Genomic DNA, 23,421 nt, shown 5'->3' with positions numbered 1-23,421 from the left:
CAGTCAACATGGAAACAAAGTAACAGGCGAAAAAGTAAATTAAAAAGTAATGCGGTACTTTACTGGTTACTTGAAAAAAGTAATCTGATCACTTAAATCACTTGTAATGCATTACCCCAATATGGATTTTTACCTAAAGTATAATTCGAACATCTATTTTTAACCCTCTGGTATTGTTAATTTGGGAGTCACACTTAAAGTGACTGGACACCTGAAATGTAACTTTTTTTTATCTTCAGTAAAATCAATGTAATATTTTTATTCCAGAATATTTTTTATTTTGTATTTTGAGAGAATCTCATGGTACTGATTAATATTTATGTAAAAATGATCTGTATTTTATCAGTTATGGCAGTATTTCATGTTAAAATAGAGAAAATGTCTTTAAAATCAGTTTTTTTGAAGTCAGATTAGTACCACCTGGTTGGAGTAAAATAAGTAAATTAATAAATAAATAAAAAACACACTTCTGCAATTCTATGGTTTTGCAACTTATATAGATATGTATAAAATGATTATAAATTCTCTAGTGTTTTTTTTTTTTAAGACATTTTCTTTAATTGTGGATCTGGTTACATATTTAGACTTTCTCAAAGACAACTTTTTGTAAAGGTTTAGAATTATTATTATTTTTAATGTTGATTTGAAATGTCAGTTTTTGCATTAATTTTATTACAGTCAAACTTGAACACAGACATTTTATTACACATGACATTAAAGTTTAAAAAATATAACAAGAATGAACAGGAATAATTTATCGTCGATTAATCTATGTTATTTCAACCTCTTATTTGAGTCTTCCGGCTTAATTTTGCCACATTGTTACAGCCACACCAGTTCATGTGTGTGTGTGTGTGTGTGTGTGTGTCATCCCTTCATTGCTGTGCACATTTTTTCTGCATCATGAATGATTTGTAGATTGCACATACACACACAAAAATCCTGTATTTTGGTATTTTTCATATTTCCAATTCATTTCCAATGGCAGTCATTTTTGACTGCAAACAACACCAGTATTTAGATTCATTTATTCATAACTTTTTTTTCTTCTTTTTTTAGCAAATAGCCCAAAAAGTCATCAAGTTTCATACCGTTTTCATTTTTTCCAATCTAAAATGACAGAAGAACACCACATTGTTCAAATAACGTTTTCTCAACATTGATAACATCAAATATTAATAAAGTTGTAACAGTGTTCCATAAACTTTATGGTAACAATGTTTCATTGTAACATTTATAAAACGTTGTAAAATGTTTCCTATTAGTTAGATTTGTCTCATTAATAAAGTTTGGATTTTCTATTTTCCCGTTTATCTCTGTGAAGCTAACAATTTTGTATAAAGTGCTACAGAAATAAATGTGACTTGACAAATAAATAAAGATCACAGTGTATTTGTGTGTGTGTGTGTGTGTGTGTGTGTGTGTGTGTGTGTGTGTGTGTGTGTGTGTGTGTGTGTGTGTGTGTGTGTGTGTGTGTGAGACAGGAGTCCGGAGCCGTGAGCGAGTGATAATGTGTGTAATGAGACTCTACAGAAGGAAGGTCAACATGTGAAACATCTCAGAGGTCATGACCCTTCACATAAAGGTCACGCTTGGTTCATCTGTGTGAATGCAGGTGTGTGTTATGTCATCAGGCCTCTGTACTGAAGCTGTGCGTGTCATTTATGGATCAGTATGTGTGATAGCGAGGACATGTGAAGCGTCCAGACGCTCTAAAGACACGAGGCATCGAATCACAGCCTGTAAAAATAGCAGCATGTTCACGCAGGCGTCTAAATACAGAAGAGCTGTAAACAAGCAGCTGAACCTGGAGAGAAACACAGAGGAGCTGCTTCCAGCCGCAGGTACGGGAAATCTGCTTATTAATCAGTTTTAATGAAGATTAGCAGCACACTAATCTAATAGCCAGGCCGTGTTTGAAGTTCTGGGGTTAAACTGGGTGACTCTTCACGGCTGGAGGTCAAACCGAGTCGTCTATGATTAGTCCTCAAACAGTAAAACAGCCTTTTTTACTGAAATGCATTAAAGTGAAGTAAGTTTTTGCTTTAAACAAGAACAAACATCTGCCAATGGGGTTAGAAATTAAATCATATAATCTTAAAATAATCTTGATTTTGCTTTTAAATTGAATTTTCAGACTCTTGTTTTAAGGGAAAACGCACTTAATGTTAACACATTTTTCAGTAAACAAGGCTACATATCTTCTGTCATTGTGCTTCTCTTGTAAATGTGTCCTGATTTAGGAAGCTTTAAATATTTGTACTGGAAAACAAGACAGACAGTGTGATGGAAGAAGGTCTTATCACAGATTTACAGTTTCTATTTTTACCTCCTGCTGGTTTTGAGCAACATATTTTCAGATGTTTTAATAAGGTGCACTGGAATGAACTGTATTTCGCACTCACAATGCAGACATGATTACAGCTTTCTGTCTATCATATCAAGCAAAAATCATGTAAAATGTTTATGATGGGTTCATCGTGAGAAATTATCGGAGGAGCTTAAATGGGATTCAACTTTAAATTGAATTCACTGCAAGATATGATTTTTCTTCCTCAGTGTTTTTGTCTGGTATTCCATGATAAATGTCTAAAGGTTTTTAAGTCATGATACATTTACTTGTGATGCAAAATGAGACATGAGTCTTGCTTTCTGAAAAAAAAAAAATATATATATATATATCAAATTTATAGAAAATAAAATAAATACAAGTTTGTGAACTGGACAAGAAAAATAACATTTTAAAAAGGAAAACATTAATACAGTAAAAAATTATGGCCAAAATATATTTTAAATATATGTTGTAAACACTGAAGCTCGATGACTTATATATATTTATATTGAAAATATACTTTTTTTTATTATCTTCATACACCAAAATATATTTTACAATTTTGAATGAGGTGCAAAAAATATACATGAATCCAATTTTTTTTATAGATGCAAATGTGGATGGATATCTATCTATCCATCCATCCATATTTCTATTCATTCATCTATCATCCATATTTCTATCCATCCATCAATCCATCCATCTATCATCAATATTTCTATCCATCCATCTTCCATATTTCTATCCATCCATCTTCCATATTTCTATCCATCCATCTTCCATATTTCTATCCATCCATTAATCCATCCATCCATTAATCCATTTATATTTCTATCCATCCATCTTCCATATTTCTATCCATCAATCAATCCATCCATCTATCTATCCATATTTCTATCCATCCATCCATCCATCCATATTTCTATCCATCCATCTATCCATCCATCCATCCATCCATATTTCTATCCATCCATCTATCCATCCATCCATCCATATTTCTATCCATCCATCCAGTAATCCATCCATATTTCTATCCATCCATCTATCCATCCATCCATCCATCCATATTTCTATCCATCCATCCAGTAATCCATCCATATTTCTATCCATCCATCCAGTAATCCATCCATATTTCTATCCATCCATCCAGTAATCCATTCATATTTCTATCCATCCATCTATCCATCCATATTTCTATCCATCCATCTATCCATCCATCCATCCATCCATCCATCCATATTTCTATCCATCCATCCAGTAATCCATCCATATTTCTATCCCTCCATCTATCCATCCATCCATCCATCCATATTTCTATCCATCCATCCAGTAATCCATCCATATTTCTATCCATCCATCCAGTAATCCATTCATATTTCTATCCATCCATCTATCCATCCATATTTCTATCCATCCATCCATATTTCTATCCATCCATTAATACATCATCTATCCATCCATATTTTATCCATCCATCATCCATATTTCTATCCTTCCATCCATCATCCATATTTCTATCCATCCATCAATCCATCCATCTATCATCCATATTTCTATCCATCCATCTTCCATATTTCTATCCATCCATCCATCCTCCATATTTCTATCCATCCATTAATCCATTCATATTTCTATCCATCCATCTATCAATCCATATTTCTATCCATCCATCCATCCATATTTCTATCCATCCATTAATCCATCATCTATCCATCCATCCATCATCCATATTTCTATCCATCCATCCATCCATATTTCTATCTATCCATCCATCCACCCATTTTTTCTATCCATACTTCTATCCCCCATCCTTCCTTCATCCATATTTCTATCCATCCATCCATCATCCATATTTCTATCCATCCATCCACCCATTTTTTCTATCCATCCTTCTATCCATCATCCTTCCTTCATCTATATATCCATATTTCCATCCATCCATCAATCCATTCATCAATAATTGTAAAGTATGTTCTTTGCTGATTTTTCTTCAAATGTGAGATGAATCTGTTTTCGTGGACTAAAATGTGGAAATGTATATTTTCAAAAAACAAAAAAAAACAAACAAAAAAACTGGGCAACAAGTATACTGGTAGAACATGCAAACAAACAAAAAATAAATAAACTCAAGTAGATGTATCTTGATTTCAGATTGTCTAGATATTTATATTTGATAACAAGAAAGTATTCGGAGTAAGAGGCTTGTGTGTTGCAGCATATTGTATATCAGCTGTGTGTGTGTGGTTCACATACGGTTCATCTGTTCTTCAGCATCATGAAGGCAGAGCGGATCGGCGTTGACATTCCCGTCTATGACCTCTCTCTGATCCGAGGCCTGTGGGAGGGACGTGTGAAGAAATACAAGCAGCGGCAGAAGAAGGAGGAAGAGCGGATCAGTAAAAGTGCTCTGGCCAAGTGAGGATGAGGAGGATGAAGTCTAGAATACAGAGCTAAAATTAAACACACAAACACACCTGATCAAGATAATGTGACCGTTTGATTCTGGCCAGTGGATTGGATCAAATCTTGAAAATGGGTCATTCAAGAGCTAAAAAAGGATTCTGAATTAGGATTAGATCACAGAAAAATCCAATCAAAATCCAAGTATTGTTCTGATCCCAGAAGAAGGGTGGTAATAAAACTTTAAAACTGGTCTAAAAAATGCAACATTTGTAACATGTAATGAACACAGCTCTCAGTATCAAACTAAAATATTACATTTAATTAAAAGTTTTATTTTTGTAATCACTGATTTTAAACTACATTGGCACAATCATCAGTCAGAAGTAGTTATGTGTGTAAATGCAATATAAAATACAAAACATTGGCATCGTGTCCCGTAGAGCACTAGTCATCCAGATTCGGAAATCTAAAAAAAAGTGTGTATCTGGATCAGGGTGATCCAATCCAATTCTGCTTTGAAAAAACGTCACAAAAGTAAGATGGTATACCTGATCCTGGATCACAAAACCTGGGATTTCTGAATCCAGATCATTCTGATCCAGATTGAACTTTGTAAACAGCTAACCCCAGGGACTGAACAGCCCTGTTCTGGAGAAACCGCTGATGTTGGCATTAAATCACACTCTGTTGGGTGATGTGTGTTTGCAGGGTGGATCAGCAGTGGCAGTATCGCATTGCATGCAGAAAGCTGAAGAGCGCTGAGGTCACAGCGCTGCAGTGTTATCTGGAGAGATCAGCGCTCAGTGAAACACATCTCCTGCCCAACGAGAACAAGGGTATCTTTATCAATGCAAAGCTCAAACCCAAATACTTTGAGTCAGTACATCACCTGATCAAAGGAGGAAGTCTAGGACAAACTCAAACAGGGACGCTCAAATGTTTTTGTTTGCCGAACCCCTTTGATCTATAACATTTACCGCCTTTTGAGATATATATATTTTCAGCATAAAATGATTTCAATAATATAATATCAAATTTACATATCTGATATTGGTTAATGGTCACATGGCATGCAGGTTAACATAAAATATATAAAACAATTTAGCATGTATTTCATTTTTACTATTTATTATTCTTTTATGATTATTGTTTTAAATTTAAATAAATAATTGTTATTAATAATTATTTTAGTATTTTCATTATTTTTTAGTATTAGTTTTTTTATTTATTTTGTTTTAATATTACATTTTTAGTTCGCTGATGTTAGTAACTGGTCACATGATATGTAGGTAAATATAAATTTAAACATATTTGTTTAATTTATATTAATTTTGTATTATTTATTTTATTATTATTGTTTCATTTAAATAAAACATTTAGTTTATTTTTACAATCATTTTTAGTTCTCTTTAAGAACACATAAACAGGATTTTAGAATTGCATTATTTTTTATTTAGCATTTGCATTGTTTAAATAATTTTATTTCTTAATGCTGAAAAAAAAAGATAATATTTAACATGAATGGAATTTTCCATGTTGATTATTCACATGTATTTTACCCTTTTTTTGTATTATGCTTTGCAATATGTTACAGTTTAAAGGAAACGTTTGTAAACTTAACAGATGATGCACCAATATCTCTTTTCTTACATTTCAGTTGATCTTCTCTTCTAGGATATCTAATGGATTTTCTACTTCATTGTGTGTGTAATTTTCATTTGTTAAACCTCCAGAAACACCTCTGACCTCTGACTATCTGTGTCTCTCATCCAGACAATGATGCAGACAACAAGAAGTTCATTTTTGAGCTGAATGGGAAAAAATGGATGGTAACCATCTGAAAAAGCATTATCAAAGATGTTTTTCAAATGAATTTGTGATCCAACTATGACTGTGATCTGCAGAAATTGCCTGAAGATCTTCAGTACATGACTTATCTCAAGGAATGGCACATCCACGGGACCAGAATTCCCGAGATTCCCACTTACATCGAGGCCTTTGTGGATCTGCATGTGCTGGACGTTCCGAAAAATGGACTGACTAAACTTCCTACTGAGATAGGTCAGAGTCACCAAACATGAAATACTAAAATCATAACTCCACGTATGTGATCCTGTAGCACAAAACCAGTCAAAAGGGTCAATTTCTTGAAATTGAGATTTATGCTTCGTCTGAAAACTGAATAAATCATCTCTCCATTGATGTGTGGTTTGTTAGGAGGACGATATTTGAAAATCTGGAATCTGAGGGAGCAAAAAAATCTAAATCTTGAGAAAATCATCTTTAAAGTTGTTCAAATGAAGTTCTTAGCAATGCATATTACTAATCAAACATGAAGTTTCGATATATTTATGGTAGGAGATTTACTAAATATCTTCATGGAACATGATCTTTACTTAATATCCTAATGATTTTTGTCATAAAAGAGAAATGTATAACTGTGACTCATACAATGTATTGTTGTCTATTTCTTCAAATATACATCTGTGCTCCTGATGACTGCTTCTGTGGTCAATGCCAGTGTCTCATCTTTCACAGGGAAGCTGATCAACCTGAGGGAATTAAATGTGAATTATAATAAACTGTTAAGCATTCCACCTGAACTCGGAGAATGTGAGAATCTGGAACGATTAGAGATGACAGCAAACGGAAAGCTGTCCGAGCTTCCCTTTGAGGTATTACAAAACACCATTTAAAATGTTCTTACGCATTAATTCATATTTTTGTCTGTGTTATTTGTTTTTCCAGCTGAGTAATCTAAAGAAATTGACGCACTTGGACGTGGCAGAGAATCAGTTTGCCGGTATTCCTGTCTGTGTGCTTCGCATGGAAAGCCTGAAGTGTCTGGATATCAGCAACAACAGACTCAAAGACCTGCCGGAGGATATCGACAGGTGTGTGTTTACAGCATTTCTGTTCATAATCATCTGTTCATCAAGTGCAGTGTTGGGGAAAGTTACTTTTAAAAGTAATGCATTACAATATTGCCTAACACCTTAAAAAAAATAACTTATTACAAGCCAAAACTCACAAAACTGTTTAAAAAATACTTAATATCTTAAATCGTGTTTCTTGTACAGTAAATGCATCTTGATTCAATAATCTTTAGATATTTATACTAGAAAACAAGACACAAACACCGAGTAAGAGAAGCATTTTTTGCAGTGTAAGGAACTTTTGCATTACTTTTCAAATACGGGCCGGGCTTGCTTGTTTGTTTTTATTTTTTTTATAAATTAAATGTTATTTTTAGCAAATGTAAAAGCCTTTTTACATCAGAAAGTGAAAGAAATAAGCCTCAAGCTAAAGGAAAAGTAAATTCACATCTGTACAGTAGAATACAGGAGAACACACTTTAGCAATAAAAAATAAAATAAAGAAGCACCAATGTTAGTTTATCTAAAAACATTTTTGCTAATAGGTATATTTGAACTGGATCATCAAAGGTCAGCAGCAAAGCCATTGGTTAATAAAGTGAGATTAAATATATAAAGGATATCTGTTATTTATCGTAATTAATTATTGCAGATTTGTATCATATTCTGAGATTACTTGTAAAACTCATTTATTTTCTTGTAAATTAAAAAGTAGTTATTTGAAAACAGTACCCTGATTTCGTAACTCGCGTTACTTGTAATCCGTTACTCCCAACACTGATCATGTGCCTGATATCATAAATCTATCCTTCATCAGGCTTGAGTCATTAGAAATGCTGTTCCTTCACAAAAACAACGTGCGATATGTGCCGATGACCATGACGAACCTCATCCATCTGAAGATGCTGGTCATCAGCGCAGACGAACTGTACAGCATACCATCGCAATTAGTCGACAATCCTAACATCAAGTAAGTTTGAACCCTATGGAGCGAGGGATTTCACCATTAACCTTTGCACTTGCTTGCAAAACTATTGCATTCCTCTGACACTTTGTGTTCTTTAAAAAAATGTTACGTTCCTCTGAGGCACTTTGTGTTCGTTCATGAATTCTGTTGCGTTCCTCTGAGACACTTTGTGTTCGTTCATGAATTCTGTTGCGTTCCTCTGAGACACTTTGTGTTCGTTCATGAATTCTGTTGCGTTCCTCGGAGACACTTTGTGTTCGTTCATGAAATGATTGCATTCCTCTGAGACACTTTGTGTTCGTTCATGAAACGATTGCGTTCCTCTGAGACACTTTGTGTTCGTTCATGAATTCTGTTGCGTTCCTCGGAGGCACTTTGTGTTCGTTCATGAATTCTGTTGCGTTCCTCGGAGACACTTTGTGTTCGTTCATGAAACGATTGCGTTCCTCTGAGACACTTTGTGTTCATTCGTGAATTCTGTTGCGTTCCTCTGAGACACTTTGTGTTCGTTCATGAATTCTGCAGCGTTCCTCTGAGACACTTTGTGTTCGTTCATGAAATGATTGCATTCCTCTGAGACACTTTGTGTTCGTTCATGAAACGATTGCGTTCCTCTGAGACACTTTGTGTTCGTTCATGAAATGATTGCATTCCTCTGAGACACTTTGTGTTCGTTCATGAAACGATTGCGTTCCTCTGAGACACTTTGTGTTCGTTCATGAATTCTGTTGCGTTCCTCGGAGACACTTTGTGTTCGTTCATGAAACGATTGCGTTCCTCTGAGACACTTTGTGTTCGTTCATGAATTCTGTTGCGTTCCTCGGAGACACTTTGTGTTCGTTCATGAAACGATTGCGTTCCTCTGAGACACTTTGTGTTCGTTCATGAATTCTGTTGCGTTCCTCTGAGACACTTTGTGTTCGTTCATGAATTCTGCAGCGTTCCTCGGAGACACTTTGTGTTCGTTCGCGAAATGGTTACGTTCCTCTGAGACACTTTGTGTTCATTTGTGAAACGGTTGCGTTCCTCTGAGACACTTTGTGTTCGTTCATGAATTCTGTTGCGTTCCTCGGAGACACTTTGTGTTCATTTGCGAAACTGTTGCGTTCCTCTGAGACACTTTGTGTTCGTTCGTGAATTCTGTTGCGTTCCTCTGAGACTTTGTGTTTGTCGTGAAACGTTTGTGTTCCTCTGAGACACTTTGTGTTCACTTGCAAAACATTTGTGCTCTTTTTTAAAAGTATTGTGTTCCCGAAATTTTGTGTTTGTTCACGAAACTGTTGGGTTCCTCTGAGACACTTTGTGTTCGTTCATGAATTCTGTTGCGTTCCTCTGAGACACTTTGTGTTCATTCGTGAATTCTGCAGCGTTCCTCGGAGACACTTTGTGTTCGTTCGCGAAACGGTTGCGTTCCTCTGAGACACTTTGTGTTCGTTCGCGAAACGGTTGCGTTCCTCTGAGACACTTTGTGTTCATTCGTGAATTCTGTTGCGTTCCTCTGAGACACTTTGTGTTCGTTCGCGAAATGGTTACGTTCCTCTGAGACACTTTGTGTTCATTCGTGAATTCTGTTGCGTTCCTCGGAGACACTTTGTGTTCGTTCGTGAAACGGTTGCGTTCCTCTGAGACACTTTGTGTTCGTTCATGAATTCTGTTGCGTTCCTCTGAGACACTTTGTGTTCATTCGTGAATTCTGTTGCGTTCCTCTGAGACACTTTGTGTTCGTTCATGAATTCTGTTGCGTTCCTCTGAGACACTTTGTGTTCGTTCATGAATTCTGTTGCGTTCCTCGGAGACACTTTGTGTTCTTTTAAAAACTGTTACGTTCCTCTGAGACACTTTGTGTTCGTTCATGAATTCTGTTGCGTTCCTCTGAGACACTTTGTGTTCGTTCATGAATTCTGCAGCGTTCCTCGGAGACACTTTGTGTTCGTTCATGAAACGATTGCGTTCCTCTGAGACACTTTGTGTTCGTTCATGAATTCTGCAGCGTTCCTCTGAGACACTTTGTGTTCGTTCATGAATTCTGTTGCGTTCCTCTGAGACACTTTGTGTTCGTTCATGAATTCTGTTGCGTTCCTCTGAGACACTTTGTGTTCGTTCATGAATTCTGCAGCGTTCCTCGGAGACACTTTGTGTTCATTCGTGAATTCTGTTGCGTTCCTCTGAGACACTTTGTGTTCGTTCATGAATTCTGTTGCGTTCCTCTGAGACACTTTGTGTTCGTTCATGAATTCTGTTGCGTTCCTCTGAGACACTTTGTGTTCGTTCATGAATTCTGCAGCGTTCCTCGGACACTTTGTGTTCGTTCATGAAACGGTTGCGTTCCTCTGAGACACTTTGTGTTCGTTCATGAATTCTGTTGCGTTCCTCTGAGACACTTTGTGTTCGTTCATGAATTCTGTTGCGTTCCTCTGAGACACTTTGTGTTCATTCGTGAATTCTGTTGCGTTCCTCTGAGACACTTTGTGTTCGTTCATGAATTCTGTTGCGTTCCTCTGAGACACTTTGTGTTCGTTCATGAATTCTGTTGCGTTCCTCTGAGACACTTTGTGTTCGTTCATGAATTCTGTTGCGTTCCTCTGAGACACTTTGTGTTCATTCGTGAATTCTGCAGCGTTCCTCGGAGACACTTTGTGTTCGTTCGCGAAACGGTTGCGTTCCTCTGAGACACTTTGTGATCATTCGTGAATTCTGTTGCGTTCCTCTGAGACACTTTGTGTTCGTTCATGAATTCTGTTGCGTTCCTCGGAGACACTTTGTGTTCGTTCAAGAAACGGTTGCGTTCCTCTGAGACACTTTGTGTTCGTTCGCGAAACGGTTGCGTTCCTCTGAGACACTTTGTGTTCATTCGTGAATTCTGTTGCTTTCCTCTGAGACACTTTGTGTTCGTTCGCGAAATGGTTACGTTCCTCTGAGACACTTTGTGTTCATTCGTGAATTCTGTTGCGTTCCTCTGAGACACTTTGTGTTCGTTCGCGAAATGGTTACGTTCCTCTGAGACACTTTGTGTTCGTTCATGAATTCTGTTGCGTTCCTCTGAGACACTTTGTGTTCGTTCATGAATTCTGTTGCGTTCCTCTGAGACACTTTGTGTTCGTTCATGAATTCTGTTGCGTTCCTCTGAGACACTTTGTGTTCGTTCATGAATTCTGTTGCGTTCCTCTGAGACACTTTGTGTTCATTCATGAATTCTGCAGCGTTCCTCGGAGACACTTTGTGTTCGTTCGCGAAATGGTTACGTTCCTCTGAGACACTTTGTGTTCGTTCATGAATTCTGTTGCGTTCCTCTGAGACACTTTGTGTTCGTTCATGAATTCTGTTGCGTTCCTCTGAGACACTTTGTGTTCGTTCATGAATTCTGTTGCGTTCCTCTGAGACACTTTGTGTTCGTTCATGAATTCTGTTGCGTTCCTCTGAGACACTTTGTGTTCGTTCATGAATTCTGCAGCGTTCCTCGGAGACACTTTGTGTTCGTTCGCGAAATGGTTACGTTCCTCTGAGACACTTTGTGTTCATTTGTGAAACGGTTGCGTTCCTCTGAGACACTTTGTGTTCGTTCATGAATTCTGTTGCGTTCCTCTGAGACACTTTGTGTTCATTCGTGAATTCTGCAGCGTTCCTCGGAGACACTTTGTGTTTGTTCGCGAAACGGTTGCGTTCCTCTGAGACACTTTGTGTTCATTCGTGAATTCTGTTGCGTTCCTCTGAGACACTTTGTGTTCGTTCGCGAAATGGTTACGTTCCTCTGAGACACTTTGTGTTCATTCGTGAATTCTGTTGCGTTCCTCGGAGACACTTTGTGTTCGTTCGTGAAACGGTTGCGTTCCTCTGAGACACTTTGTGTTCGTTCATGAATTCTGTTGCGTTCCTCGGAGACACTTTGTGTTCATTTGCGAAACTGTTGCGTTCCCCTGAGACACTTTGTGTTCGTTCGTGAATTCTGTTGCGTTCCTCTGAGACTTTGTGTTTGTCGTGAAACGTTTGTGTTCCTCTGAGACACTTTGTGTTCACTTGCAAAACATTTGTGCTCTTTTTTAAAAGTATTGTGTTCCCGAAATTTTGTGTTTGTTCACGAAACTGTTGGGTTCCTCTGAGACACTTTGTGTTCGTTCATGAATTCTGTTGCGTTCCTCTGAGACACTTTGTGTTCATTCGTGAATTCTGCAGCGTTCCTCGGAGACACTGTGTTCGTTCGCGAAACGGTTGCGTTCCTCTGAGACACTTTGTGTTCGTTCGCGAAACGGTTGCGTTCCTCTGAGACACTTTGTGTTCATTCGTGAATTCTGTTGCGTTCCTCTGAGACACTTTGTGTTCATTCGCGAAATGGTTACGTTCCTCTGAGACACTTTGTGTTCATTCGTGAATTCTGTTGCGTTCCTCGGAGACACTTTGTGTTCGTTCGTGAAACGGTTGCGTTCCTCTGAGACACTTTGTGTTCATTCGTGAATTCTGTTGCGTTCCTCTGAGACACTTTGTGTTCATTCGTGAATTCTGTTGCGTTCCTCTGAGACACTTTGTGTTCGTTCATGAATTCTGTTGCATTCCTCTGAGACACTTTGTGTTCATTCGTGAATTCTGTTGCGTTCCTCGGAGACACTTTGTGTTCGTTCAAGAAATGGTTGCGTTCCTCTGAGACACTTTGTGTTCGTTCATGAATTCTGTTGCGTTCCTCTGAGACACTTTGTGTTCGTTCATGAATTCTGTTGCGTTCCTCTGAGACACTTTGTGTTCGTTCGTGAAACGGTTGCGTTCCTCTGAGACACTTTGTGTTCGTTCATGAATTCTGTTGCGTTCCTCTGAGACACTTTGTGTTCATTCGTGAATTCTGCAGCGTTCCTCGGAGACACTTTGTGTTCGTTCGCGAAACGGTTGCGTTCCTCTGAGACACTTTGTGTTCATTCGTGAATTCTGTTGCGTTCCTCTGAGACTTTGTGTTTGTCGTGAAACGTTTGTGTTCCTCTGAGACACTTTGTGTTCGTTCATGAATTCTGTTGCGTTCCTCTGAGACACTTTGTGTTCGTTCGTGAAACGGTTGCGTTCCTCTGAGACACTTTGTGTTCGTTCATGAATTCTGTTGCGTTCCTCTGAGACACTTTGTGTTCGTTCGCGAAACGGTTGCGTTCCTCTGAGACACTTTGTGTTCATTCGTGAATTCTGCAGCGTTCCTCGGAGACACTTTGTGTTCGTTCAAGAATTCTGTTGCGTTCCTCTGAGACACTTTGTGTTCGTTCATGAATTCTGTTGCGTTCCTCTGAGACACTTTGTGTTCGTTCATGAAACGATTGCATTCCTCTGAGACACTTTGTGTTCGTTCGTGAAACGGTTGCGTTCCTCTGAGACACTTTGTGTTCGTTCATGAATTCTGTTGCGTTCCTCGGAGGCACTTTGTGTTCGTTCGCGAAACGGTTGCGTTCCTCTGAGACACTTTGTGTTCATTCGTGAATTCTGCAGCGTTCCTCGGAGACACTTTGTGTTCGTTCAAGAATTCTGTTGCGTTCCTCTGAGACACTTTGTGTTCGTTCATGAATTCTGTTGCGTTCCTCTGAGACACTTTGTGTTCGTTCATGAAACGATTGCGTTCCTCTGAGACACTTTGTGTTCGTTCATGAAACGATTGCATTCCTCTGAGACACTTTGTGTTCGTTCGTGAAACGGTTGCGTTCCTCTGAGACACTTTGTGTTCGTTCGTGAATTCTGTTGCGTTCCTCTGAGACACTTTGTGTTCGTTCGTGAATTCTGTTGCGTTCCTCTGAGACTTTGTGTTTGTCGTGAAACGTTTGTGTTCCTCTGAGACACTTTGTGTTCACTTGCAAAACATTTGTGCTCTTTTTTAAAAGTATTGTGTTCCCGAAATTTTGTGTTTGTTCACGAAACTGTTGGGTTCCTCTGAGACACTTTGTGTTCGTTCATGAATTCTGTTGCGTTCCTCTGAGACTTTGTGTTTGTCGTGAAACGTTTGTGTTCCTCTGAGACACTTTGTGTTCACTTGCAAAACATTTGTGCTCTTTTTTAAAAGTATTGTGTTCCCGAAATTTTGTGTTTGTTCACAAAACTGTTGGCTTCCTCTGAGACACTTTGTGTTTTTTCGTGACACTGTTCTCTTGTAAGACTATTACAGACAGTTATCAATAGATAAACTTTGTGTATGTTCGCCAAACTATTGAGTTCTCCTGAGAAATCCGGCTGGAAAAAAAACTATAGAAACCACAGAATTTGTAATGTTTGTACTGGTTATATTGGAAATTGTATTGGTTTTAATGGAAACTGTAACGGTGGTATCCAATTGGTGGCTTGTTAAAACCACTAAATCGTCTAAATTTGGTCACAAAACATTTGCATTTGACAAAGATACTTTGTGTTCTCTAGTAAACATTTGCGTTCCCCCAAGAAACTTGTGATCGGTCACAAAACATGCATTTCCCAGACAAACTTTGCATTTACTCACAAAACATTTGCATTCTCTCTCTCTCAAAAGTATCCATTCCTCTGTAAAACTTTGCATTGACTTGCAAAACATTTAATTATAATTTTTCCTCCATCTCTTTTAGTTTTTTTTTTTTGCAATCCGAGTATAAAACATAAGCAGCTGCATGGTCTATCCAAACCCCCAATAACACTCCATTAAGTGCTGATCTAATGTCTTTCTATTTAGATTAATCCGATTATATGACAATCCAATAAACACCAACAATGAAGACATGAACGAGATGAACACAGACGCAGATGCTCAGGACGAGCGTGACAAGGAGTTCATGAAGACATACATCGAGACTCTTCAAGACAGAGGTGAAATTGCTGATAAATCCATGGGTTTAAACTAAAAATTAAGGGAGCAAAAAGGACACAGAAGAAAATGTATCATCATAATTTATTCATAAATAAAAAAAAAACAATTTTATTGAAAAGGAGCCAATTCTAAACTGCTGATTTTTAAGTTATAAAATAACAGATTACTGGAGTAAGATACTATTTGAGTCTACTTGAAAATTGCATTTTAATTCAATGTGTTCCTTGTCGTTCCTTTGATTATTGGTGAACTTTACAAGCAGTTTCAAAGTAAATGCAAAGCCATTTTTTCAGTGCATTATTCAGTACTCATACAGAACTTTTGGAAACTACATTTGGAAACAGTTTGTGCATCACTTTGCAGATGTTAAGCTTAAACAAAGTCTTCCTCTTTTTCAGACACTCAGCCGTCATACACCACTAAAGTCTCCCTCAGCTGCCTGCTGTAGAACCAGACGACTGTAAATATAACACAATCATCTGCTTCAGAATGACAGATTGATATTTGTGTGTTTTAAATGCGTCTGTTTGAGTCTTTTATTAGTTTTCTCATTCTGAGTTCAAACTGAAAAGCAGGTTACACTGGATGATAAGCTGTTAGTGTCTAAAAGGTCTGGGTTTACTATTATTAAAGAAAAACTGCTGGGAGTTTTGCAGGCTTGAAGTTCACTAGTTAAAATCTGACCCCAAACCCATTTTAATTTGGTTTTCTGTGAAGATTTCCATCGTTTAGTTTGTTTGATGTGACCAAATGTTTCACAGCATGCTGATGAATTTTTCTGTCTGCAAGTCAATGTTTTATAAGATGTATGAAACAAGAATTTATTGTAATTAAATCAATCAAAATTCCAATTTTGCCTTCAGTAATAAATATGACATGCGGAAAAAGGGGGGAAAAGATAGAAATCCAATCATTGAATACGAAGTGGTTTATTGAAACATCAATGAATAGCTCAACGAACAAACATCTTAGCAAACGAATGCTTAATGTGCATCGAACGCATCAATAAAATCTCATCAGAAGGCATCTACAAACCAGTCTTCAAGAAATGGCTGCATAGACATGAAGAATGGCACCTAGAGCCAAAACATCATTAAAACGAAGTGCAGTTCATTGGAAAACAGCTAAAATGACATTAGTTTAGTGGGGCTCAGACGTTCTGGAGTCAGTGTGCACTGATCTACAGCACCGATTGCATAAATAGTCACATCTACACTTCGGCTTTGACATCGTTTTCAAGTATGCATCTTAATCAAAATTGGCAACTGAAACGCTTACTGCTTAAATACATCAAACATGCATGAAAAGCAGAAATCGTCATGGATTTAGGCTGTTATTGCTGCAGTGTTACATGATAAAATGCAATCAATCAGATAATCTGCTGCTAAGAGAGTCGTGATGTGTAAGGAAACCAAAATTAGTTTTACTCTGCTCTTGGCATGGAAAAAAAATTATATAATTTAAAACATATAAAATAACATAACATAAAAGTCAAAAAATCTGCTCCGTAGCAAGTAATGATAAATCTTTAAAGCTGCTTTAAGAAAAAAAATGAGTCAGTCCTCTGGAAATTTACTGGACAGCGCAGAAACATTAAATGCCTTACAGGAATAATTCAGCCAAACATTACAATGTGCTAAAAATGTTTTCACCCTCAGTTCATCTGAGATCAGGAGGAGTGTGTGTCTTCATCAGGTTTGTAGAAATGTAGCATTGCATCAGTGTCTCATCAATGGATGCTCTGCAGTGAATGGGTGCCGTCAGAATGAGAGTCTGATAAAAACATCACAATAATCCACAGCACTCCAGTCCATCAGTGAACATCTGGAGAAGACAAAAGATGAAACACATCCAGCATTAAGATGATTTTAACTCAAACACATAGAGTCTATAATCCATAATAACACTTCCTCCAGTGAACAAGTGTTCTGGTCTGAATCAGGAGAGAAATCTGCACAGATCAAGCAGCGTTTAAACAGCTCTAAACAAATCTGTGAGAGACAACAGCAGATGCACTTTTTCACTGGAGGAAGTGTTATTATGGATTATTGACTCTATGTGTTTGAGTTAAAATCATCTTAATGCTGGATGTGTTTCAGGTTTTGTCTTCTCCAGATGTTCACTGATGGACTGGAGTGCTGTGGATTATTGTGATGTTTTTATCAGACTCTCATTCTGACGGCACCCATTCACTGCAGAGCATCTGACACTGATGCAATGCTGCATTTCTACAAACCTGATGAAGACACACACTCCTCCTGATCTTGGATGAACTGAGGAGGAGCACTTTTTCATTTTTTGGCTGAAGTATACTGCTTAAATCAAGTCTGTGTGTGGTTGTGAGGTAGCAGCTTTGTGTTGAGTAGCTGGTGCTCATTTATGAGTTACAGATTAAATACGTTTTCTTCATAATAATTCCCCTATCAAAGCTGCACCTGACCTAAAGACAATGATTACGTCTGTTTTGTGCCACTTCTTGATAAAAGAAAGACGCTGTGCACTGGATGTACGTGCACTGCGTGTTTAAACGCTCTTAACTAACTTTAACACAAGGACATTAATATTACTGCAGTCTGTACAAGTTTAGCGCAGAGGTTAAAGTTCATCAGTAATATAATAAAGGACTACGGTTTACATTCAGATACATGGCAGCACATGAACTACACTGCAAAAAGATTTGTTTTTCTTAGTATTTCTGTCTTGTTTCCCAGTACAAATGTCTAAAGATTCTTTGCCTTGAGAAGCAAGATATGCTTGGTCTTATGTCTTATTTTCTGAAAAAAAAAAATGCATCAGAATTAAGTTTGTTTATTTTAAAAAAAAGAACAGAAATCTGCCAAAAATCCTGATTCAAAGACTATTTTTCTTACGTCACTGGCAGATATTTTTGCTTGTTTTAAGCAAAAACTAACAAAACATTTTTTTTTAGAGAAAGCAAGACATGATATCTTAAGTCATGTTACTTGTACAGTAAATGCATCTCAATTCAAGAATGTTCAGATATTTATACTAGAACACAAGACTCAAACACTGAGTAAGAGACGGATTGTTTGCAGTGTAAGCCAAAATATGTAGAAGGCACATTCTCTTTCAAAGACGGAAGAATAAAAAAAAAAAAAAAAAAGACAGACGTTTAAACGTTCAGTAAAAGCTTTGTCAGACACACTGCTGGAATAAAACCCAAACCAGAAGAGTTCCTGCTGGGCTTATAAACTGCTGTCCTGTAAAAGAGGCTCGTTGTCTTCATCGCTCACAGGAACAGATCCGTTCTCCGTGACGCTGATCGCAGACTCCATCACACGCGTGTTACACGTCTGCACCGCCGGAGCGTGTTGAGAGGGAATGAACACCGCCACCAGCAGAGCCAGAAGAACCGTACACGCTCCGAACAGGAAGGGAGGACCAGGAATCACACGCTTCTGGAAGACAGAAGACAGGCTTCCTACACACTGCTCCAGACTCACAAGTTTAGATTTTCAGACCATATTAAACATTAATGCTTCATAGAGCATTATTTTCAGCTTTATATTTGGTATATACAGATGACTGTACTATAATAATAAAAAATAATGAAAAAAAAATTTTTTTTTTAGTGCCATAACAAACAGAGCTCTTTTTACATGCACACAAGAAACATTTTTTTGCATGCTTACACATTACAGTTTCTAGTTTTATACAGTCTATTGCCGTTGTGCATCACTGCCATCTCACTATGAATTTAACAAGAGCATGGATGCACATGAATTAGTAGAAATCTACTAAAATTCGTCACGGGCCGTGTGCATTGTGCTATTTGCCAAGTTCAAGGGTATATAAAAAAGACTGGTACTATAAAAAAAAGAAGTGTTTAACATTTGACTTCTGTTAGGGCAGTATGTCATATATATCTGATGTCTGAAAGCTGATGGCACAACAGGTGGCTCATTGTGCATCATCCTTATACAAAGATGAATGATTTCTCGTGTGCACATATACGTCTGTATATATTTTATTTTTGCAAAAGTCCTTGAGGGTATGTAATATAATGCTAAGAATATTGTGAGGAGAAATGCGTATAACCTGCATTCTGCATAATGAAAAAGTCGTATTTTGACTTTGATGATTAAATTATCAATTTTCAATTAAAAAAACAAACACTAAATAGGGGCAAAAGTCTGGAAATGCAAATACTTCTCCATACTCTGACTTCTTCTTTCCAAACGCTGTAGGAACGCTGAGAAAGACACACACAGAGCGATTAGGTTCATGTACCTCTTGAGTGTCCGGTGTGACGGGGTTCTGCTCCACGGGGCTCAGCTCCTTCAGCTCCACGTTGAAGAGGAAGAAGATGAATCCGAACAGAGCCGGACCGAGTCCATTACACAGACCTCGGATCCCCGTGATCATGCCCTGAACCGCTCCTGAACACACACACACACACACACACACACTCATCAATCCATGGAATATCAGGTGACCGGTGCATTACAAACAAGGAAAAGAATAACCAAACATATCACAGAAAATAATGATCACAATATTTGTGTGCATGACTGGAAAACAGATATGAATCTATTTTGTTTGACTAAATAAATAAATAAATAAATAAATAAATCATACACTAAGTATTTTCCTTCACAAATATCTATCCTTGTATTATATATCCAAGTGTCCTTAAAACAAGATCCATTTACTGGAGATGCAAAATGACTGTAGGTTTTGTTGCTTTGAATTTTTTTTTCTTAAAATTAGGAACAATATCTCTTAGTGGGGCAAAACAATTAAGATTATTTCTCTTTCCCCATTGGCAGATTTTTTTGTTCCTTGTTTCAATTTCAAATGTAAATAATTTTTTCTGAAAATAAGACTCTTCTTATGGTTTCCTAATTTTGGTGCAAAAATATTCAGCACTATTCATTGTCATTTTACAAATTGCACTTTCACGAAAGCTCAAATAAACTCGCGTGGTCTATTTAACTTTATCTAGCTTCCTAACGCATTTTATTTATTATATAAATTAACACTCTCTTTACATTATGAAAACTGGTACCACGAGAAGCTTGACCCAGTGAAATTCCTAAAATCATCTTCAACAATTCCAAATTCTGTTCATGCTTTTCTATTAAAACAACAGTAATTAAGATTGTTTTAATTTTTTAAATTAAACTTAATATCTTTATGCATCATGATTTAAGAATGTTTAGATAGTTGCAGTGTATAAAACCGATAGTTCAGTCCTTGATTCTGATTGGCTGAGCCGTGTTCAAAGCTGTTCTAAATGACTCTACAATGTAACAAACACCTTTGTTTACTTCTGTGTGTTGCTCGGCAACCACTTTGTAGCAATCACATCTGTTTCTGAGGAGCTACATTGTTTGATGGAAGAATAATGTTGTTATTAATATCATTACACTTTATTTGCTCCGTTTTATTTTGTGAAACCTTACTACGTGTATGGAATAACCAGTTTATAAAAGCATTAAGCCCCGTGAAGCCGTGGTTTACAGTGAATATATAACAATGCCTCTTAGCTGCTATAAAATTCACTGTAAACCTTGTCTTCTTGGGGCGTACTGCTTCATTAGATGAGTGTGTTGCTGTGTTTGGCGTCTCACCCTGCTGGTCGTGATCCGTGCAGCGAGAGACCAGCGCGCTCACAGAAGGAAAGGTGATGCTGGACATGGCAGCGACGGCACCGGCCGCCCACATCATCCTGTCATCAACAAACACACAGTCACTCACAGCATTCACAACACTGCTCTCTTTCCACTACAATCAATGGCCGATTCTCACCATGGTTCAGAGCCGAAGCCATACCAAGCCAGCTGGAACAACTGAAACCCCAGTCCCAGCAGCACTGTGCTTTTATTCCCAATCTTCTTCATCAGAACGCTTAACAGCAACGTCTGCGTGAACAAATAATCATGAAGGATGCAAACCAACTGTACATGTGACCAGTGCTGGCTAAACGAGTCACAATGAGTCCTTTTCAAAAATGAGTTATTTTCACATTCAGAATGATTTATGATTTGATGAAGTCGGATGAAAAAGGACTGAGCTACAACCCGAATTCCGGAAAAGTTGGGACATTTTTTAAATTTTAATAAAATGATAACTAAAGGAATTTCAAATCACATGAGCCAATATTTTATTCACAATAGAACATAGATAACGTAGCAAATGTTTAAACTGAGAAATTTTACACTTTTATCCACTTAATTAGCTCATTTAAAATTTAATGCCTGCTACAGGTCTCAAAAAAGTTGGCACGGGGGCAACAAATGGCTAAAAAAGCAAGCAGTTTTGAAAAGATTCAGCTGGGAGAACATCTAGTGATTAAGTTAATTGATATCAGGTCTGTAACATGATTAGCTATAAAAGCTTTGTCTTAGAGAAGCAGAGTCTCTCAGAAGTAAAGATGGGCAGAGGCTCTCCAATCTGTGAAAGACTGCGTAAAAAAATTGTGGAAAACTTTAAAAACAATCTTCCTCAACGTCAAATTGCAAAGGCTTTGCAAATCTCATCATCTACAGAGCATAACATCATCAAAAGATTCAGAGAAACTGGAGAAATCTCTGTGCGTAAGGGACAAGGCCGGAGACCTTTATTGGATGCCCGTGGTCTTCGGGCTCTCAGACGACACTGCATCACTCATCGGCATGATTGTGTCAATGACATTACTAAATGGGCCCAGGAATACTTTCAGAAACCACTGTCGGTAAACACAATCCGCCGTGCCATCAGCAGATGCCAACTAAAGCTCTATCATGCAAAAAGGAAGCCATATGTGAACATGGTCCAGAAGCGCCGTCGTGTCCTGTGGGCCAAGGCTCATTTAAAATGGACTATTTCAAAGTGGAATAGTGTTTTATGGTCAGACGAGTCCAAATTTGACATTCTTGTTGGAAATCACGGACGCCGTGTCCTCCGGGCTAAAGAGGAGGGAGACCTTCCAGCATGTTATCAGCGTTCAGTTCAAAAGCCAGCATCTCTGATGGTATGGGGGTGCATAAGTGCATACGGTATGGGCAGCTTGCATGTTTTGGAAGGCTCTGTGAATGCTGAAAGGTATATAAAGGTTTTAGAGCAACATATGCTTCCCTCCAAACAACGTCTATTTCAGGGAAGGCCTTGTTTATTTCAGCAGGACAATGCAAAACCACATACTGCAGCTATAACAACAGCATGGCTTCGTCGTAGAAGAGTCCGGGTGCTAACCTGGCCTGCCTGCAGTCCAGATCTTTCACCTATAGAGAACATTTGGCGCATCATTAAACGAAAAATACGTCAAAGACGACCACGAACTCTTCAGCAGCTGGAAATCTATATAAGGCAAGAATGGGACCAAATTCCAACAGCAAAACTCCAGCAACTCATAGCCTCAATGCCCAGACGTCTTCAAACTGTTTTGAAAAGAAAAGGAGATGCTACACCATGGTAAACATGCCCCGTCCCAACTATTTTGAGACCGGTAGCAGAAATCAAAATTGAAATGAGCTCATTTTGTGCATAAAATTGTAAACTTTCTCAGTTTAAACATTTGCTATGTTATCTATGTTCTATTGTGAATTAAATATTGGCTCATGTGATTTGAAAGTCTTTTAGTTTTCATTTTATTAAAATTTAAAAAACGTCCCAACTTTTCCGGAATTCGGGTTGTACATCTGTCTGAAGTCACTTTAGAGAAAAACCGATCTAAACTGATTTCTCTGAAGGTTTCAAAGCTTTTCTCCCTGTTCTGCCATTATAATCATTATTGGATTAATAATCAAAAGTACAGCTGTTGTTTTTATTGCATCTTTGTTGTTATAAACAAGAAGCATTCACTTAAGACATAACAGATTATGTTTGCGTGAATACTTCAATATATTTAGCCTGCTGTAAATCTGCGTATACAGGTGCATCTAAAAAAATGTGAATATTCACAAAAAAGTTATAAAGTAACATTTCAAAAAGTGAAACTTTCATATATTCTTGATTACATGTAAAGTAAAACATTTCAAAAGTTTTTTTGTTTTAATTTTAATGATTAGAGGTTTCAGCTCATGAAAGTAAAAAATCCAGTATCTCAAAA

General features: G+C 37.5%; 2 protein-coding genes across 2 annotated transcripts in view; one reads left to right on the top strand and one right to left on the bottom strand.

The window, feature by feature from the left end:
* The first annotated feature begins 1,687 nt into the window (after window positions 1-1,687).
* Window positions 1,688-16,213, top strand: lrrc2 (leucine rich repeat containing 2). The gene is made up of 10 exons (XM_059504327.1): window positions 1,688-1,844; window positions 4,604-4,747; window positions 5,444-5,571; window positions 6,509-6,564; window positions 6,640-6,796; window positions 7,274-7,410; window positions 7,484-7,629; window positions 8,429-8,581; window positions 15,234-15,367; window positions 15,767-16,213. The coding sequence occupies exons 2-10, from the start codon at window positions 4,608-4,610 to the stop codon at window positions 15,814-15,816; spliced, it is 1,101 nt and encodes a 366-aa protein (XP_059360310.1). The 5' UTR covers window positions 1,688-1,844; window positions 4,604-4,607; the 3' UTR covers window positions 15,817-16,213.
* Window positions 16,214-18,537: 2,324 nt separating this feature from the next.
* mfsd14bb (major facilitator superfamily domain containing 14Bb) overlaps window positions 18,538-23,421 on the bottom strand; it is a 12,301-nt gene continuing 7,417 nt past the window's right edge. Inside the window, exons 9-12 of the mRNA XM_059504319.1 lie at window positions 21,141-21,253; window positions 20,963-21,060; window positions 19,620-19,768; window positions 18,538-18,787 (exon numbers count right to left, since the gene is read on the bottom strand). Coding sequence (XP_059360302.1) covers window positions 18,575-18,787; window positions 19,620-19,768; window positions 20,963-21,060; window positions 21,141-21,253 — 573 coding nt within the window. The 3' untranslated portion in view covers window positions 18,538-18,574. The remainder of the gene's footprint in view (window positions 18,788-19,619; window positions 19,769-20,962; window positions 21,061-21,140; window positions 21,254-23,421) is intronic.

This window comes from Carassius carassius, chromosome 21, assembly GCF_963082965.1.
Source record: "Carassius carassius chromosome 21, fCarCar2.1, whole genome shotgun sequence".
In the NCBI taxonomy this organism is placed as follows: Eukaryota; Metazoa; Chordata; class Actinopteri; order Cypriniformes; family Cyprinidae; genus Carassius; species Carassius carassius.
Note: the sequence above shows the minus strand (reverse complement) of the source record. Positions and strands in the feature narration are given on the sequence as shown.

What these genes read in the sequence shown, in the direction of transcription:
- lrrc2 (XM_059504327.1), top strand. Translation starts at nt 4,608, where the DNA reads ATGAAGGCAGAGCGGATCGGCGTTGACATTCCCGTCTATGACCTCTCT. An exon ending in AGTAAAAGTGCTCTGGCCAA is followed by an intron (nt 4,748 to 5,443) that starts GTGAGGATGAGG and finishes GTGTGTTTGCAG; the next exon opens with GGTGGATCAGCAGTGGCAGT. An exon ending in TAAACTTCCTACTGAGATAG is followed by an intron (nt 6,797 to 7,273) that starts GTCAGAGTCACC and finishes CATCTTTCACAG; the next exon opens with GGAAGCTGATCAACCTGAGG.